The sequence below is a fragment of the Myotis daubentonii genome, chromosome 4 (assembly GCF_963259705.1).
Source record: "Myotis daubentonii chromosome 4, mMyoDau2.1, whole genome shotgun sequence".
NCBI classification, from domain to species: Eukaryota; Metazoa; Chordata; class Mammalia; order Chiroptera; family Vespertilionidae; genus Myotis; species Myotis daubentonii.
In genome coordinates this window covers 110,388,484-110,409,273 of record NC_081843.1, presented here as the reverse complement: position 1 = coordinate 110,409,273, position 20,790 = coordinate 110,388,484, and the positions used below count along the sequence as shown (strand labels likewise).

Here is a 20,790-nt window from a genome sequence, read left to right as displayed (position 1 = left end):
GTTCACTTGCCAGCGGGGAGCAGGCCTAAACTGCAGTCGGACATCCTTAGCGCTGCTGAGGAGGCAGGAGAGGCTCCCACCACCACCACTGTACTGGCAGTCATCAGCCAGGCTTGTGGCTGAGCAGAGCTTCTCCCATGTGAGAGCTCCCTGACCACCAGAGGGCAGCTCCTGCATTGAGCGTCTGCCCCCTGGTGGTCAGTGTGTATCATAGTGGCCAGTCATTCCCAGTCCCTCTGCTGTTAGGGTCAGTTTGCATATTACCCTTTTACTATATAGGATAGAGGCCTGGTGCACGGGTGGGGGCCGGCTGGTTTGCCCTGAAGGGTGTCCCGGATCAGGGTGGGGGTCCCGCTTGGGTGCCTGGCCAGCCTGGATGAGGGGATGATGGCTGTTTGCATCTGGTTGCACCCCCTTCAGGGTGGGGGTCCCCACTGGGTTGCCTGGCCAGTCTGGGTGAGGGGCTGAGGGCCGTTTTCAGGCTGGTGGGTGACTGAAGCTCCCAACCTCTCCTTTTTCTCTTTTTTCTTTTATTCTGGGATTTATTTACCTTCTATGGCTGTCACTGGAGCTGAGAGCCGGCTTTAGCTCTGAGGCTTGGCTCCAGCTCTGAGACCTCCCCTACTGAAAGCAGGTCTCTGGGTTTGTTTGGATTCTATAATTGAAACACTGTTTCAGCTCCAGCTCCAAGGCCGGCTGGCTGAAAGCAGGTTTCTGGGGATTGTTTAGCTTCTATAATTGCAACATTGTTTCTTAGACTTCAGCTCAGAGACCGGCAGCGGCAGGCGGGGAACCTTGGCTTCCTCCATCACTGGAGCAAGCAAGCCTCCTGTTCGCTGCAGCTGCCTGGCTGCCGGCCGCCATCTTGGTTGGCAGTTAATTTGCATATCTCACTGATTAGCCAATGGAAAGGGTAGCAAAGTTACGGTTAATTACCATGTTTCTCTATTATTAGATAGGAGATATATATATATGAGGCCCGATGCACGAAATTCATTCAAAGGGCTTGGCCCTCGCAGCCCTGGCTGCCTTAGCCAGCCCTCGCAGCCCTGGCCAGCCTTTGCAGCCCCAGCTGCCTCGGCCGGACCTCACAGCCCCTCGCAGCCTTGGCCGGCCCTCACAGGCCCTCGTTGCCTTGGCTGGCTCTTGCAGCCCCAGCTTCATCGGAAGGTCATCTGGACGGTCATTCTGCTGTTCAGTCTAATTAACATATTAACTCTTTATTATATAGGACTAGAGGCCTGGTGCATGGGTAGGGTCCCTATGCCTGGCCGGCGATCAGGGCCGATTGGAGCCTTCCTTCCCCCGGCTGCCAGCTGCCGGCCCGGGCCTTCATCCCCCTGGCTGCCAGCTGCCGGCCGGGGTCTTCCTTCATTCTGTGTCGCCCCTGGTAGTCAACACACATCATAGCTATGTGATGTTTGACCATTGTGACACATCAGGGGGGTCGAACTCCTGAGGGGACAATTTGCATATTAGCCTTTTCTTATATATGAGAGATCAGCATGTACTGGCAGCTCAGGGAGTGTAGGCCATTATACTAGTTACTAAAAGGAGGATTGGGTGTGAGAGGGATACTTGGTAAGGATCAAAGATGATGCTTAGTGACTGAAAAAAGTGTAAAGTAAGTTAGGATTGGGAGTAAAACTATATGAGTTTAATTTTAAGAATATTGATTGGAAGAGATGATAGTATATCTAAGTGGAAATGGCTAGTATCATTAGACATACAAGACTTTGCTAGAGAGAAAGTTAGAGTAGCCGAGTGAAATAAAAATTTGGGGATCATTTGCATAGTAGATAACCGAAGCTGTGTGCCTTCATGAGCTCTGGAGCAGTCGGTATGGAGAGGAAAGCAGACAGATTTAAGGGCAACACCATGCATGTGTTTTGTTCCCTCCCATACCCTCCCTCACATGCTCTGCTCCCTGTTTTGAGGAGGAAAAGAAACTGTCCTTTATAACTCTCTCCATTGGTCACTCAAAGACCATTAGTCACTGTTCATCCCCCCACTCTTTTTAAAAATACTGCCTTGAAACTGCAACCCTTCCTTCAACAGAACTTCCCTGAGGGCTTTCAGAACATCCATCAACAAAATGCACTTGATTTTCACAGGGGCAAAGTGTTAAGGAGTTGACTGGCTACTTATCACTGGTTTCCGAGGGGAAAACTCTTATAAATATGCATTAGCGTGTAATCCTCTTGAAGGCAGGGATAGTGTTTTTGCACTGTACCTACGAGCATAGCATAATGTCATGGACCTAGAAGTCAGCCAATAAAGTTTGCTTTAGATAGATTTCTTAAGTGAGCGAAACAGGAATACCTGCTTTTTTGAAGTTAGTTAATGCTATGCTCAGAATAAGCAAAATGTTGATACTATCACTTATAGTTGTTGTGAAACCATTTTCTCTAATAAAGTGTACATTTGAAAAGGACAGAAGCCTTATTTTGTAATTGAGCTGTCAAGTTAAAGTTGCATTTCACTGACCTCAACTTCGACTTTTGGGGCAAAAGCATAGTTAACTCTGGGGTATAGCCCTTGGAGAAAAGGCAAAAAAAAAAAAAAATAAATCATCTGATTTCTGTACAATTTCCAAGATTTTGAGCTGAATTTTTGTTTTCTGCTCTGATATCCTCGTAGTATGGCTCTCTTGCTTCCTTGCTCTAGCTCTAAGTCCAACTTGATAAAACCTACAATTTTGCAGGTTGGTACCATTCCAGATTTATGACATACATTTTCTTCTCACCCTTCTTGTCTTTGGTAATTGCTTCCTTTTTCCTGTCCAGTTATCTGTGTCATTTCATATCATCGGGTATTTTCAAACTTATCCAGGTTCACCTTATAATCCCTCATCTCTCCTTTACATGGAAAAATAAGGGCAGTGGGCTGACTTCTGTGGGACTCTTCACCTCATGTGTACAAATGTGTCTGTGTTCATGCCCATTGGCCTCTCAGCCTCCTTCCTGCAGTCTCCAAGGAGGAGGCCTTTCTCGTCTAGTTCCTCACTAATCCCGCCACCTGTGCACTCCATCGTGTCCTTCCTGCTTCCTCTGAGGCCTAATTCTATCAGTTGTTCCCTTTCCTGTATTTTTATCCTTTTCATCCCTATTGGCCCTAGAAAATATGCTCAAGTTTCTGCTTTTTATTTATTTGATTTAACAAAAGCCTTCTTCAACTCTTCCTTCTTTTGTTGTTCTGTTTCTTTCCAGAATAGACCATATTTGCTATGTCCACTTCACAGACTCATTGAAAGTGCCCATACCCAAGTCACTGATGCAACTTCAGCTATTCTCAGGCGTTCTCTTCCATTACTCAGCTTCAAGCCTTCACTCGATCCCCTGGACCACTGCAGGTGTTTCTCAACTCATCTCCCTGTCCACGGTCTTCCCTTTTCCAGGCTGTCTTTCTCACTGCTGCAGAGTGATCTGTTGACATACAGGTGTGATCAGATTACCCCTCTCTCCTTAAAACCCTTCAGAGGCTCAACATAGCCCATAGAGCAAACATTCAAAACTCCAGGGAAGGGCATGTGAGGCCACTGATAGCTTGACCTCCAGCTCTTCAGTCTTCCCTGCCACTGGTCTGTTCTTAGTATCACCTATAGTTCCCAAAGCAGCGTGCTGTTCACAATCCTGAGTCTTACATTCTGAGACTCTCCTGGAGTTACTTTTCTTTGTATCCCTAGTAATTTTCTACTTAACCTTCAAAGACCATAGTCAAGAATCCTCACCAGGCTTTACTGATTTCTCTTTCCTCCACTCCCAACATATCACCATTATGCTACCATGGTAGAGTTGACCATTATTTTGTGGGTTTACTATGTACCGGTAGTTTGTGGATAATACCATTATTTATTACTAGAGGCCTGTTGCACGAAGAGATTCATGCAATAGGCCTTCCCTTCTCCTGGCTGCCGGCACCGGTTTTCCTCCTGCACCCAGGACCCAGGCCTTCGCTGTGGCCGGAGCCACCTTCTGTCCTCCGTCTTTGCGGCCCTGGCCAGAGCCGCCTTCCGTCCTCTGTCTTCGCAGCCCCAGCCGGAGCTGCCTTCTGTCTTCCGTCTTCGCGGCTCCGGCTCACCTTCAGTCTTCGCTCCACCGCTTGGAGCCTACATATGCAAATTAACTGCCATCTTTGTTGGCGGTTAATTTGCATATCACGCTGATTACCCAATGGGAAGCGTAGCGAAGGTACGGTCAATTACCCTACTTGTCTATTATTAGATAGGACTAGAAGCCCAGCACACAGAATTCGTGCACAGGTATGGTCCCTAGGCCTGGCCTGAGATCAGGGCCATCTTCCCCTGCTGCCCGCAGCCGGCCTCGCCCTCCACTGCCACCCATCCCCGGTTTGCCATTGGGTGATCAGAGCCTGCTGGCTGTGGGGAGGAATCGAGAAGTAGGCCTTCTGCCTGCTGGCTGGACCTGCCCCCGCCATGGGTCGCCCTCTGTGTGTGGGGTGACCGGCGGACCGGGGGCCTTGGCCTGGTGCCGCCTGCATCCCCCACCACCCACCCCCAGTTCCCCGTTTGCTATCAGGCGATCAGAGCCTGCCAGCCGTGGAAAGGGACCAAGAGTTGGTCAGTGCGCCTCATAATGACTGGTCGAGTGGTCGTTCTGCCATTAGGGTCAATTTGCATATTACCCTTTTATTATATAGGATACTGTGCATTGCAAATATATATATTTTTATGTCTGCCTTCCTTTCTAGACAGATCTTTTTGAGAGTAAGAAGCCATTTTACTAGTCTGTTACTCATTTGTAATACCTAGCATGGTGCTTTGCACATAGCAAGGACTCCATAAATATTTGTAGAATGAGTGAATAAACAGTTGGACTAATTTCAGCAAATATTAAATGGTGGTGCTTCTGTGGGCTCAGTATTATATGTTTAGAGTTAGATAAGTTTTGGATTGTATGTCATTGTACTTAATGCTGGTTGACTGCGGTGTCATATAGTTTTAAGGAGACCTAAAGAGCAGGAGAGGATGTGTTTGTAGCTAGTGACTTAATGTAATAGTCTAGCTGAATATTTTAGGCCTTTCTCATATTGTCATGGTGCATTACATAAGCTCATCCATACATCTCTTCCTAATCAAATTGCACAAAACCAGAGGAAAGATTTCATGAAACTTATGATCACTCCCCCCCAGGCTTCTTGTCTCCCTGTCCCCCGTCTCCATGTAGCTACCAGACAGCTCTGTCTAAGATGCATATCTGATGATTTACTGTTCTGTTCATGACCCTCAACTCTTTGTTTCCATTTTCTCATATCTCAGTAGTGTTCATAGTCTCCCAGTTTCCCAAGTTTAAGATCTTGGTCTAAGTTAGACTTCTTTTGAAAGTTCGTTGTCACCAACAGAACTGGTCTCATCCCTTTTGCACCTGTAGCTGATACCACTCACTACTCTCCACTCCAAGCCGGGGCTCCAGAGGATAAACACAACAGCACATGGGCGATGTTTATGTTCAGTGAGCCCATCTTCTCCAAGCATCTGCTGCACAGGCGCAGACACAGACAGTGGCTTCAGCTATTGGCTGCCAGAGGAACAGAAGGGTTGCCACAACACACTCAGCAAACAACCCCCCAAACCCCCAAGAAGCGTAAACTCACATGGCTGGGAAATCAGAATTAGTGAAGGGCTGTGCCTTGTTGGTTTTGACCTTAGCTTTGTCCCCTACTTCCCTGTGTAGAGATTTAGACTGTTTCCAGCGGCAGCTGGGCCATCTTTACAAGAGTACATTTGAGATTCCCTCAGCTTTGGGAGGAAAGTGCAATTGAGACCTCTCTGGTCTCCGAAGTTGCTTTGTAGTGGAGTTGGATTATGTGCCCCTTGGAAGCTCGCTTTTTGAATGACATTGATCAGGTTGGCTCCAAGGAAACCCAGCATCCTCTTTGCCCTGGCGCCATGGGGCTCGCCACCTCCTCGCCCCTCCCTCACCCTCCCCTCCCTTCTCCACCACCTCTCTATCCCTCACTTGAACTGGCTGCCAGAGTTCACAGACAGCTGGGCAGAGTGGCTAAATCTGCCCAGCTGCCCGGGAAGCTTGGCGGCCAGGCTGAGGGAAGGAAGCATCGGCTCTCTTTGAAGGGCGGCTGCCAGTGAATCTCAGGCAGCTGGACTTCAAAGGGGGCCCCGCCGGGCTTTCCCTCCTGTCTAGGCAGGTCATTCCATGGCGCTGTGCTTCCGGTGTTGGCGCGGTGGCTCTCAAGTTCCTCTTCAATTGAAGAGCTGAAGTGAAAGCTGCACTTGTGTTCTTATGTGTGTGTCTTATGTGGTAGAGACAGGCTAAGATCCTAAGCCCTGTCACCCCCGACTTCAGAGGAAAGACGGGAGAAAAAAGGTGCCACCAAGCAAAGCAGCCAAGGAGATCCACACCATGGTGGGATTTCTTGGTTGCCAGTTGTAACTTGTGTTGTTTACCAAGTTTTAAGTTAATTCAGGGGCTCTTGGTGAATTTGGTGAAGGCTAATCAACTTGTGCTTGTGGACTGTTTAACTAGTGGCTTGGAATTGGGTTGAGTCAAGGATGATGGTTTTATCTGTTGCCAGAGCTCACCCACTATCCCACACTTCACTCTTGCTGCACTTCTTCACCTTTCATCTCCAGACTCCATAGGGGGTGGGGAGAGGACAGGCCTAGGCAGGAAAGAGCAAGGACGCTTCATTATTCAGGCCCAGCTTAGGTGCAAATGGGAGTCAGAGCAGAGGGAGCCTGGAGTCAGAAGAGCTGTGAGTAGGTTAGAGTGCAGGCCCTGGTGCCAGGTTGTCTGAGTTCAAATCCTGGCTCTGCCACTCACTGGCCACATGATCTGGGGCAATTAACCTTACCTTTCTGCATCTCCATGCCCTCCCTGGAAAGTGAGGATAATAATAATTCTTACCTCATAAGGCCACTGGAAGATTCAAGGGGTTAATACATACCTTGCACTTAGGACGGTATCTAGTCCATAGTATACACTCAATAAATGTTGGCTGTTATCATGTACCAGATTCCATTGACTGGGACTAGAGGGGGGTGAAAAATGACTGGTTTGTGAAATTTACTGTCCGTGTATGCATAAAATACTGCTAGCTTCTGCCTTTGGTGGAATTTGTAATAGAACTCCCTCCCCAACCCGACTCCCCCGAAACCCCTAGTGTGTAAAAAAATATGTTAGGTAGTTTGAAGGAGAAAAGTCATATCATATCATCCATCTCTCTCCTTGCACTTACAATTTATTGAGGGCCATCAAGATGATAATCTATACAAATCCAAAACAAGCCTGGTGAAACATGACAGTGTGTGTGTGTGTGTGCGCGCGCACACACATGTGTGCCCATTAAACACATGTAAAATATATATAAATATGTATATAATACACATATAAAATACATATAAATAAATAGAGATGTTTTAATGAAGAGTAGTTTCTGAAGTTGGAATCAGGGTTTGAATTTTTGCTCTGATGGTTTACTAGTCATATGTCTTTGGGTAAATTACCTTGCTAAGCCTCAGTTTTTTTATTTGTAAAACTAGAGGCCCGATGCATGAAATTTGTGCAAGAGTAGGCCTTCCTTGCCCCAGCTGCTGGCACCGGCTTCCCTCTGGCACCTGGGACCTGGGCGGGCTTCCCTTGCAGAGGGAGGCCCCGTCCACCCGCTGCAGCCCACCGGTTGGTGGCCTGGGCCTCCCTCTGCGGGGCGATCATGGGTCAATGGCCAGGCCCTTGATCAATCACATCGTACCCACCTTGGCTGGCCTGGCACCAGTGGGTGTCATAGCACTGGTCCCGGATGGTTGTCCGGATGGTTGTTATGCTGTTCTTCCATTTGGTCGATTTGCATATTATGCTTTTATTATATAGGATGACATAATAATTACATACCTCTGGAGACTTGTTTGAAGAATGAGATAAGAAGACATACGTTTCATTGCACTAAGGAGCAGCACGTTAAATAAATGTATCTGTTGTTACTGTCAGTATTATCGCCACCACCATTAGTGACACAAGTTAAAATCATTATAGTTTACTAGGGGCCCGGTGCACGAAATTCGTGCACTGGGTGTGTGTGTGTGTGTGGGGGTGGCCCTCAGCCCAGCCTGCCCCCTCTCACATACTGGGAGCCCTCAGGCGTTGACCCCCATCACCCTCCAATCGCAGGATCGGCCCCTTGCCCAGGCCGGACACCTCTGGCCTAGGTGTCCGGCCCGGGCAGCGGGGACCTGCAGTGGCAGCGGGGATGGGGGGGGCCGCGATCGCGGGGGTGGGGGGGCCGCGATTGCGTGGGCTCCACCCCTGCCTCTGCAGGATGCCTCTGGCCTAGGTGTCCGGCCCGGGCAGCGGGGACCCACAGCTGCAGTGGCCCCGCGATCGTGGGCTTCGCTTTAGGCCCAGGCAAGGGACCCCTATCTCCCGGGACTGCCAGCTTCGACCATGCCCAGCTCCCATCGCTGGCTCCACCCCTACTTCCTGCTATCACTGGCCAGGGCGGAAAAGGCGCCTGATTCTCCGATCATGGCTGGGGGGCAGGGCAAAGGCGGCCCCAGGGCCGCCTTTGCCCTGCCCCCCAGCTCTTAGCTCCCCCCTGGGTTTCCGATCACTGTCAGTGGCAGGGGGCTTCTTCCTGCTTTCCCTTTCGCCTCCCTGCATTGTGCCTACATATGCAAATTAACCGCCATCTTGTTGGCAGTTAACTGCCAATCTTAGTTGGCAGTTAACTGCCAATCATAGTTGGCAGTTAATTTGCACATAGCCCTGATTAGCCAATGAAAAGGGTATCGTCGTACGCCAATTACCATTTTTCTCTTTTATTAGTGTAGGTGTAATGATGGCTTTACAGGTGGAGTGTTTCTTCCTCAGATTTTTGTTCTCTCTAGGTCAGCAAACTGCGGGCCAAATCCAGCCTGCTACTCTTTTTGTGAATAAAGTTTTATTGGAATATAGCCTCATCTGTTGGTTTTTATATTGCCTGTGGCTGCTTTCATGCCACAAAGGCAGAAGTGAGTTGCCTAAAATATTTACTGTTTGGCCATTTCCAGAGAAAGTGTACTGACCCTTCTTCTGAATATGCATTTCCCCAGTTAAGGTCCAGAAAATGTTAGTTCTATCTGTGTTAGTAAGTACTATCTGGGGGGAAAAGGTTCCAGAGTCAAATAAGCTTTGGAAATGTTAAAGAAGTTGATTTATTCTGAGGCTACTATTTAAAAGACTCTGGCTTTTAATACACTAATGTGCATTGTGAATCTCGAGACAAGGCCATGGTGTACAAATAAACTCTGGTTTCCCAGACTTCCTTGGCTGCAGAACGACCCCCACCCGCCACCTACCTCTGGATACGACGATGTTACACAAAACACCCTCTGGGAAGCCCTGCTTGGGGCTGTCTCTTAAGTCATTCCTCTCGGTGATTTAGGTGATGTCCTCATTTGGAAACCTACAGAGAGCATATGAGATTCTGTATAACCTCATCTTTTCCCCAGTAAAAAAAATAGACTTTCTTTAAAATCAGAACAGTAAATATGGGTATTACATGGCTTAATCAGATAATATCACCATCTTTAAATGATTCTATATGATGTCCAGAGATTAGAAAGGAGTATCAGAATCCAAAGTTTTATTTACTGCCTTCTTGAAATTCCAAAAGCATGGGTCTTCGGTAGGGCTTTCACATTTCTTACATCTAAACTTCTGAAGCCTAACTGGTACATCCACTGCTCTCAGCTAGGGTTTATAAGAAGAAAGATTAATGTGAAGGTACCTTGTGCCCTCACCGTAAGGGGTTTGTTTTATAGACTAAAGTAAACACCTTGAATTCCAAGTGGCAAGCACATGGGGAGCCAGGGATTCCAGAGCAGTGGCGTCATGTTCTGCCTGTGGCTCACATGTCCAGTGGCTGAGCTATCTCCCGCTGCTGCAGTGTCTAGCCGTCATCAGATAGAGCCCCAGGTAGTCACACACTGCGGTCACCTGGTCTGAGATGACCAAACAGGCATGTGATTGCAACACTGTCTAGTTATGAATGAAGACTTGGCTGTCTCTTTGCCAAGCACAGTTGAAAAAGAAATGCTAAGTCATAGCTGTTTTCTGAAATCAGTCATTACAGAGTGAACCTGGGCTAAGAGTTGAGAACCCTGAAGCGAGTTCAGCCCTGATCATAAATAAATGCTCACTCTCCCTAGTTTTCTCTGTCTCTCTTTTTGTCTCTGTCTGTCCCTCTTTATCTCTGTCTCTGACTTGTGAGCTTCCCATTATGGCAGAGGCCAATTTTTTTTTGTCATTTTGATGCCCTCTAAACCCAGCTCAAAGTTGATGCAGTAAATGTTTTATGAACGAATGAAGGTTTTTAATATGTTTCTCCCCTTTTCCCAACTTGTACATCATTTGAAGAAAATTCCACGTTGCCTCTCTATTTATATATCTCAGTGTTGTGTGTATAATAGACCTTCAGTAAATGTGGTTGACACTGTAGATGTGAATTCCAAAAATCCCATTACCACATGTTTATGGGGGATGATGAATGGAATTTTCAGAAACTTTTGTCAGGTGCCATTTCTTTTGTCTTTAAATTATTTCTTTAAAAAAAGAGAGAGAAGGAAGGAGGTGAGAGAAAGAGAGAAGGAAGAAAAGAGGAAAGGGAAAAACATCTTGGCTGGAACAATAATGATCTTTTTTAAAAAAGTTGGAAAACTGTCAACTTACTCTGAAATATATTGTTTCCTTGAAACATGCTCAGAAGTTCAGAGTTTCATTTGCTATATTTATTAAGTATGTTACTCTTGAAAGCACCATGGTATGTGATGCATAGCATATTACACTGCACTCAAGACTCAGATGACGTGCCTGGGAAAGAGAGAATCTGAGGCTGACCTACTTGAAAGGAAGGATCAGAAAGTGGGGAAATGAGATGAAAGAGCTTTCATCTTAGTACATTAAGAAAATCAACGGAAACGCAATTCTCCCTTCCATGTTTCCAAGCATTTTCTTCTCTCACTTCATTATTGTCTGCTGGAATCATTGTCTTATTCGGTGTCAAAGAATATATAGAAGAAACGGCTGCAATTGGTTGGAAACAGACTACAACTACCTGGAGACGCTGTGTGTGCCAAGCAGCCACAGCAAAGATGAAGGAACGCTGCTAGAGAGAAGCTTTGCTCTTCCTGGCAGATACAAAATGGCAAGAGAAGAGTGTGGTGATTATATGAAGAACAAGCCATGATAAAATTTAATACATTTGAATTATAGGGTGGCAGGGCTAGTTTATGTTAATTGTTATTTGGTAGAATGCCAAGTTGGGGGGAGAGAGTCCACCTTCTTAAAAATTTATTAGTGTTCCTGTAGTATCATCCGACTTATAATAGGGACAAACACTAACACAATGTTTACTGTCTGTTAGGCACTATTTACATTCTTTATTTAAATTTTTTTTAATTGATTTCAGAGAAGAAGAGAGAGGGAGAGAGAGATGGAAACATCAAGGATGAGAGAGAATCATTGACCGGCTGCCTCCTGCACAATTGGGGATCAAGCCCGCAACCTGGGCATATTCTCTGACTGGGAATTGAACCGTGACCTACTGGTTCATAAGTCGATGCTCAATCACTGAGCCACCGTGGCCAGGCCCACATTCTTTATATATGTTGCATTAGTTAACTTTTAGGGTAATAAGAAATTACCCTAAAACTTAGTAGCTTAAAACACTAAACATTTATTATTTTTTATGATTCTGTGATCAGTGGGCAGTACTTCTGGTCTGAACTGGCTTGGCTGATTTCTACGGGGGTTTCTATCGCATCTGCAGTTAACTAACAGCTAAGTTGGGACTGGATGGTCTAGGATGGCCTCCCCCAATGTCTGGCTGTTGGCTGAATGTCAGCTGGTGCTACAAGGATGACTGGGCACACGACTAGTTATCTAGGAAGCTAGCTTGTGTGTTTCACAAGGTGGCTGGGTTCCAAAAGCAGCAAGAGGGCAAGTCCCAATGTATACGCCTTTATAGTAGGTGTACCAGGTAATAATGTGGATTTTTTAATCAAAGAAAACACAGTAATTTCAAGAGAAACATCAAAAGTGCTTTATTCAAAGTAATGTCCATCACTAGCTACACATTTCCCCCATCTTTAGGTAATTTGTGGATACCGTCCCAATAGAACTTTTCTTGTTTTGAGGCAAACCATTCAGAGACCCAATTTTCCACTTCTTCGCACGTTGGGAAGTGCTCTTACTAGGCAAGAGCGGGCCACCTCTGTAAGCCATGAGTGTTGCAGGGGGTCTGCAGATCCAGCATGTTATGGGCATCTGTCCAAATATCCTCTCCTTATGTTCCAGGGTCTCCAGTTTTCCCAGCGAGAGCCCTGACCTCAGAATACCAGACCTGCCTTGCTGAGCGTTCAAATGTCTCCGGAGCTCTATAAATCCACTACCAGAGCTCTCTTGTTTGTTGCTCAGCTGTGCCTGCTCCTCCACTGCAGTCCTTTGGAAGCAACTGAAGTGGCCCTTGGCTTCTCCCACTTAGTCTTTAACTGTTACTGACCCTCGTTTCTCATTATCCCTCTGCGGGATATCCATGTGACTTAGCAGTAACCAGCCAACACTGTTGTCTTTGTCATTGTCCCTCCCATATCTTTTAAATGCCTAAAAATCCTGTTCTGGTTACTGAATGATAACTGAGTGGCAAGATTAGTGTAGTAGAGTTACTTTCATAAGTCTGTGTTAGAAGCGACATTGGGCCGAAACCGGTTTGGCTCAGTGGATAGAGCGTCGGCCTGCGGACTGAAGGGTCCCGGGTTCGATTCCGGTCAAGGGCATGTGCCTGGGTTGCGGGCATATCCCCAGTAGGAGATGTGCAGGAGGCAGCTGATCGATGTTTCTCTCTCATCGATGTTTCTAACTCTCTATCTCTCTCCCTTCCTCTCTGTAAAAGATCAATAAAATATATTTAAAAAAAAAAAAAAAAGCGACATTGGAATTAAAAAGACTACTAACATACTTTAGTAGAGGAGCGTAATGTAGTGCCGCTCACTAGTTTTGTGACTTTGGACAAGGTACTCAAGTCTCTGCTTTAGTAAAATGGAAATGATAATGGTAGAACCTGTGGTGTAGAGTGGTTGTGAGAATTAAATAGGCAAGATAAAAAGGCATACAGTGGCTAGGATATAATAACCATTGTGAAAGGGTTAGTTAGCTCTCATCATCAACACAATCACCGACAACAGCATCATCCTGCAGGCACATTAAAGATGGTTCAAGCCTCACAGCCACGTGCAGTGTCTGTCTACTAGGCATACAGTGATATTTCGATGTAATAAATAGTATGTTCAGGTGTGATTTTTATTTATATTTACTTTCAAATAACTGTAAGAAATGGTCCCAATAACTATGTAATATGCTTTGTAAGTATAAAACGAAAAGCCAGGGGCTGTGGTTTTCTTTAGTTGCTCTGAGCTTACTAAGGCAGTCTGGGAAATATCTTCTACTGAGACATATCTCTCTCTTTTTAAAAAATATATTGTTATTTATTTCAGAGAGGAAGGGAAAGGGAGAGATAGAAACATCAATGATGAGAGAGAATCATGGATTGGCTGCCTCCTGTACGCCCCCTTCTGGGGATTGAGCCCACAACCCAGGCATGTGCCGTGACCCAGAAATCAAACCGTTGATACTCATGGGTTGATACTCAACCACTGACCCACATGAGCCAGGTACCTTATCTCTTTTTTTTGCCTCTTATTAAAGCAATTGGATGTTTTGAAAAGCTTTTTGAAACATTTTCCCCCCCCAAAATAAAGAAAACCATAATCAGGTGACATTAATATTTTACATGCAGATGGATGTATATCATTTCTGGATGATAAAGTGAAATATATGTATTTTTAATCCTCACTCGAGGATATTTTTTCCATTTATATTTTTAGGGAGAGCAGAGGGGAGGGGAGAGGAGGGAAACATTGATGTGAGAGAGATTGGTTGCCTCCTGTTTGCATCCCTACCGGGGCAAGAGATCAAGCCTATAACCAAGGTATGTGCCCTTGAACAGGAATCGAACCTGAGATCTTTCAGTCCCTAGGCCAACACTTTAACCACTGAGCAAACCTGTCAGGGCTAAAGTGAAATATTCTTGGCACAAAAGTATTCTCATCTGAATTCAGATGAGATGTTAACACTTTGCTTTCTTCTCTAACAGGTTCATCCTAAATTCCACTACAAACAGGCTCATGACCCAGGTACAGACACTTCTTGCGTGGCTTTTTCCTATGATGGTACTGTCCTTGCCTCTCGTGGAGGTAGGTTAAAAACTTTCTTTTTGATGTGTTTCTATGTATAAAATGATCATATTTAACTCCAACAAATTTGCACTAATATTCTGGCACTTAGTAAAGCTAGTTTTGGCTAATGCACCTTTGCCAGTTTGATTGTTTTCATTAAAATGCATGCTCATCCTGGCAATATTATTTTATATAAAGGTATCAAGTAAAATTTAGAAAGTATGTACTTTTGTGCCTAAGTTTTTATTTTAACTTCAAATTCCTTATGAGTGAAGCCTCCAAGGATGACTTTGCCTCTGCCTTATGGAATTTTGTACATGGAGTTCTATATTTTTATACCATTTTATAATTCTGGGTCTGGTATTTCAAGATCTTTATTGCTGACCATTAGTCCCCCCTGCCCTGTTTAACCAGTACAGGTCCTCTTACTCCCAGGAATTTCATTCAGATTCCCTTTTCTTCAAAGAAGCCTACTCAATTCAATTAAAAAACACACACACGAAGGTTGGATACCTGTATGTTATTTTTTAATAGTGCCATAATTCTTCGTGGTCATATTGTATTCAACTACACTCGTATGGTTGAATAGAGGTTGTTTCTAATTTTTTGCTAAATCTTTCTCACAAGGATAAGCTGTGCGTTGATAGAAAGAAATAAGAGAATAGTGAGGGCAGCTTATGAGCAAAGCATTCTGGGGAGGTATAGGATATGACTGGGGACGTAGGCCCATTTGTGGGGAGAGAAAAGAAACAGCAGGGTCAGTAGGTTGGAGCCATGCTACAGATGCCCCAAAATATGACGCCAAGGAGTTAGTCTTTATTCTGTGGGCCAGATTAATCTGGCAGCACTACACGCAGTCATTCACTCACTCACTCACTCAGCTACTATATATTGAACGACTGCTCTGAGCTAGCATTATGCTGGGTGATGAGTATACACTGTGAACATCATGCACAGGGCTCCTTCCCTGAGAGAGTTTATAGCCTGGGTTAGGGGGCAGTGGAAGTGAAGAGGAGATGCGACTTGCATAGCTCTCTCCCCAGTTTAACCGGGCCAGGTCCTTTTACCCCCAGGAATTCCATTCAGAGTTCCTTTTCTCCAAAGAAGCTTTATCCATCACATCACTCACAGAACTAAACTAAGTAAAAAAAATACATGTGCCTGTATTTCCTATTTATGATATACATGGCAAAGGTGGGTCTGTATAAAATATGTATTTTGGTCCATCTATTCTAAACTGCTACTTGAGTCCTAAGATAACTCTTAAGTAAGACTGAATATACTCTTTACTTATAAACAGTGGTTCTTACCCCAAGAGGGTTTCTAAATCCTTGGGAAGATTTTTTAAATGATAAATGCTCTACTTAAAAATCCTCACATTCACTCTTGCCTTTTTAGAGTGGTATACCCAAATCTCCAAGGCAGAGTCGGGAGGAAAGAGGGAATAAATTAGAAGGGAGCATAGTTTGAAAATTCTTTATTGCACAATTCACTTTCTTGTCAAATAGACCAGCCTCCACCCAGTTGATAATCACTCCCTTAGAAGTGTAGGATGGATTCCATTTCAGTCAGTCATTTTGGTGATAATTCTTACCACCCCCTTCCATCCTGTAGTAACTATTGGGTAACGAGCAGTTGTCGACACAGCATGTGTGTTGTATTCCATCATTTCCCTTCCTGGGCATCTACAGTATGGCAGATGGAAGTCTATTCACCATAGTCCCCAGGGTGTTGTATGGTGCTCCTACTAGATGCCAGGTTAGCTAAACTGTTTAATGGATGTTTTCTTACTGATTGAAAATTATGAGGAAAAATCTGTAACCTTTTTTAAAGACTGAAGCAAAAGGTGAGTCGTGCAAAGTTCTTCCTATGCAAACGGGGCCCAGTCCAGCCTGTTGAGGATTAGCACACCTGCCTAAGTTGGGTCTCAGAGGAATGGTCACTGTGGAGAGTGGGGATTTTTATTGAACTCTCCACTCACCTCGCTTGCACCTGATCCTGATTCCGGATTGGACCCGAGGGGTTGAGGCAGGTCTCAGCTGTGGACACTGGGGAGAAAGAACAGCAAAGACGTTACTTATATGGGTTTTGGCTTTCATTATGGTCAGGAATTAGTTAGTAGCCCTATAGAAATATAAAAAAGCGACTCTCAAAAAGAATATTCATGATAACTTTATATAGCTTGGAGTAGTTGTACTCCCCAGCAAAGAAGAATGATAGCCACAGGTCCAGTTGGGCTGGAGAGGAGGTAGGCCCATGGCTCTCCCTTCATTAATGCTCATGGATAGCTTCACATACACACTCGAGGGATAAAGAATCTGATGTGAGTTGAGCTATTTTCAGTCCTGATGGTTGTTAAACTGATATCCTCTTAAGAAGTCAGGTTGTGCTCGAGTCTACCACAGGGAACTACCATCTGCTCTAAAATCACTCCTTAGAGTGGATTCTCCAGGGTTCCTTCTACCTACAGATGCTGCAGCCATCTGGAAAGGAATTTCTAGACGGCCAGTGCATTATCATATATCTTCTACTGTTCTCGCAACTACCACTTTCAAGCTCCCCAAACAGTTAAAAAAGGAAAACATGCCCTGGGCCTCTCCTTCCTCCCTTCCTCCCCTTCTCTCCCTTCTGATGGCTGTGCACTAAGTTTATAAACTCTAAGCTGGGAACGAGTTCTTTTTTGTACAATTCACTCTGCCCTTTTTTCTTCTTATTCCTCTATCAGGTGATGATACATTAAAATTATGGGACATCCGACAGTTTAATAAGCCACTTTTTTCAGCCTCGGGTCTTCCCACCATGTTTCCAATGTAAGTAGCATATTCTTAATATTTGATAAGCATAAGAGAATAGAAAAGAAATTATTCACCTCTGTGTTAATTTATATATGTCTTTTAGATCTTCTAAAAAAGGGATTTGAAGAGTGATTGAGATGGTGTTTTGAAAAATGCATTTTATTTTTCCTTTTCATTTTGCACATTCTTCAGACTGTAAAACTTTGAGGTTGTGATGACGTTTGTTCAAGTGTTTGTGTATATATATTGGATGCATGCATAGGTCTTTGGGTAGTAAAAATACTTTAAGGGATTGAATTGTACTCTTAATATTGTATAAATGACAGGGTAGGCCTACATTTTTGTTGTCTTCTAACAATTTAAACTTCTTATCATCAAAGCGATTTTTTATAGTTAGTAAGCATTATTATATACCATTTCCCTTTTTTACATATATTTTTATTGCTTTCAGAGAGGAAGGGAGAGGGAGTGAGAGATAGAAACATCAATGATGAGAGAGAATCATTGATTAGCTGCTTTCTGCACACCCTCCACTGGGGATCAGAGCCTGCATCCTAAGCATGTGCCCTGGCCGGGAATCAAACCGTGACTTCCAGATTCATAGGTTGATGCTCAACCACTGAGCCACACTAGTCAGGCCCAATTTCTTATCATCATTTTCCTGGATTTGTTCAGACCATCTTGCTGTGGGTAGCTGAACACTGTTATCTCTATCTTACTAAGTTGACAAGTGAGGCATTTAAGATATTTTTCTTAGGCAGCTGAGGTGGAATTTGACCTCCATGCCCTACAGTTGGTGCCTTAACAAAATTTCCGATTTTGGTAGAAATAAAATTTCACCTCTGTATTAAGTAATGACCAGCATAGAGACATGGAGGTAAGGGGAGCATCAGGTGCAGGATGCTGTGTGACAACAGCACTAACTCTAACGTGGTCTGTTGCCCAAGGCATTTATCTGTTAAGACAAACAGATGGACAAACATGGATTAATAGTTGATGAGGTTTTTTGGAGCTGTTACGCCTGCTACAGGTAATGCTAACTACATAACTTGTTTGGATCATGACTTACACTATTCCCAACCAGTGGCTAGACCTCTAATAACAAGATCTATCTAATCTAATAAAAGACAAAAAGGGTAATTGACTGTATCTTCGCTACACTTCCCATTGGCTAATCAGGGCGATATGCAAATTAACTGCCAAGAAAGATGGCAGTTAACCACCAACAAAGATTGCCGGGAGCCGGTCCATGCTTGCTGTTTCAAGGGACCTGGCATATATAGCATACTTTTCTTAATATGTTTGCTCACCTTCTTGGCACTATGTGTTTTAACCAAGGTCACCTCTGAGAAAGGTTGTTTCCCCAGGTAGGGATTTTCCCCTGAAGTTAGGGAGGGAATAAAACCTCTTAACTAAGTGCCAGGCGGGTAATTAATCACTTTAACTACGAACAATCATGCTTAAGCTACATAATCGTTACTCCCTGGAATGGAGATAAGAAATGCCCTAACCTTTGTAATAGAGATTGATAGGATTGAATCAACTGGTATAAATACAGATGTAACAAGACAGCAAGACACAGAACTCAGAACTTACGACACAGAAGTTAGAAGTCAGAACTCAGAATACAGAACCTACACAGAACCTACAGACAGAAGAACTTCGCTGGAGAGAACATGGCAAAAGATCCTGGACTGAGCCTGACTACAGAAATATGGCAAGAGAACCTGACTAGAACCTGGTGACCCAACCTGGCTGGAGATCCGAAGCAGAACTTCTCTGGAGATCCAGACCAGAACTTGGCTGGAGATCTGGGCTAGAGATCCTGGCTAGGCTGCTGATCAACTGAACGCTGTCTCCGTGTCCTTCCTTCTTCGCCGACTCCGTCTACACCTTTGGGAACCCCTGGACCTGCTGGGGTTGGACCCCGGCAAAAGATGGCAGTAATTTGCGTACGCAGGCACAATGATGGGAGGTGAAAGGGGAAGGACAGTGATTGGAAACCCAGGCAGCAGGCAAGAGCCAGGAGGCAGGGCAAGGGCGGTCCCCAGGGCTGCCCTTGCCCGGCCCCCAGGCCCTGGATCGGAGAACCAGGCTGCCTTTGATCAGTGATTGGAGAAGCCATGGCGATCCCACAGCAGTCAAGGGCGGCCTGCAGCCAGCCCCCGTGTGCGCCTGCCCCTGCGTTGCCGCGGCAAACCAACAGCAGGCAAGGGCGGCCACAGCCAGCCCCCGTGTGCGCCTGCCCCTGGGTCGCCACTGCGATCCCACAGCAGGCAAGGACAGCCCCACCCTGGCCACAGCTCAAGGGAGAGTACAACATGCAGTGTAGGCCAGGAGCCTGAGAGATCAACAGAGAGGGGCACCTGCTCCAAGCCTCCACGGTGTGGCTGGGGGCAGGCCCCCAGCAGACACACACACACACACACACACACACACACAGTGCCTACTCTGAGCCTCCAGTGTGGCTGGGGGCAGACCCCCAGCGGGGACACGGACACACACACACACACACACACACACGATGCCTGCTCTGAGCCTCTGCTGCCAGACTGTGGCCATCAGTAGGATATCCACTGAGGGCTCCCTGACTGAGGGGCAGGCTGGGCTGAAGAAACTCTACCCACCAGTGAACGAATTTCGTGCACCAGGCCTCTAGTCGTATATAATAAAAGGGTAATATGTAAATAGACCGAATGGTGGAATGACTGGCCACTACAATGCGCACTGACCAGCGGGGGGCAGACTCTCAACTCAGGAGCTGCCCCCTGGTGGTCAGTGCGCTCCCACAGCGGGTGTGCTGCTCAGCCACAAGCTGGGCTGATGGGTGGTGAGTGCAGTGGGCGTGATGGGAGCCTCTCCCGTCTCCATGGCAGAACTAAGGATGTCCCACTGATGGGCCTAACCCAGTGGTCTGCAAACTGCGGCTTGGCAAACTGCGGCTCGTGAGCCACAGGTGGCTCTTTGGCCCCTTGAGTGTGGCTCTTCCCCAAAATACCGACTTCTGTGCACGGGCCACGAAGTTTCAATCGCACTGTACGTGCGCACCCACACGTGGTATTTTGTGGAAGAGCCGCACTCAAGGGGCCAAAGAGCCGCATGTGGCTCGTGAGCCGCAGTTTGCCGACCACGGGCCTAACCCGTCAGTCGGACATCCCCCGAGTGCTCCCAGACTGCTAAAGGGCGTAGGCTGGGCTGAAGGGGGATCCCCCTCCCCCCAGTGCATGAATGTCATGCACTGGGCATCTAGTTGAATCATAGTCACCAGTTAGGTTCCAGCTGTGCAACCTGCTCCTCATTTTATGGTACTCGACTGGGCAAAACTCAAAGTATTGGAGCAGTGGTGGTGGTGAAAAATACTCTAAAACTGGTCAAAGTAATCACTGCTTAGACATTAGTCATACCATGTCTGTTTGCATACAGATACTGTAGATGTCTACATGGAGTTTTTCCCAAACTCTAGTTCAAAGCAAAGATTCTGGAATCAGACAGCCTAAGTTTGAATCCCAACGGCACCACTTACTTTTGTGATCTTGGACAAGGTTTATTTAATCTCCTCCTGCCTCAGTTTCCTCATCAGTAAAATGGGGATAATAATAGCTACCTCATAGGATTCTTGTGAAGATTAAGTGAATTAATTTAAGTGCTTGACTTGTTGTAAGTCCTATTTAAGAGTCACCTCTTGTTACAGTGACCTTGCTTATATTTTATTTAATTCACACAATATTGCTGCACTATTGTGGAGTCATA

At 45.7% G+C, this 20,790-nt stretch overlaps 1 protein-coding gene across 1 annotated transcript in view; it reads left to right on the top strand.

Annotated features, from left to right (window-relative positions):
• The window catches only part of WDR70 (WD repeat domain 70), a 209,626-nt gene that overhangs the window by 141,509 nt on the left and 47,327 nt on the right, over nucleotides 1-20,790 (top strand). The window contains exons 11-12 of the mRNA XM_059694917.1: nucleotides 14,164-14,263; nucleotides 16,971-17,055. Coding sequence (XP_059550900.1) covers nucleotides 14,164-14,263; nucleotides 16,971-17,055 — 185 coding nt within the window. The remainder of the gene's footprint in view (nucleotides 1-14,163; nucleotides 14,264-16,970; nucleotides 17,056-20,790) is intronic.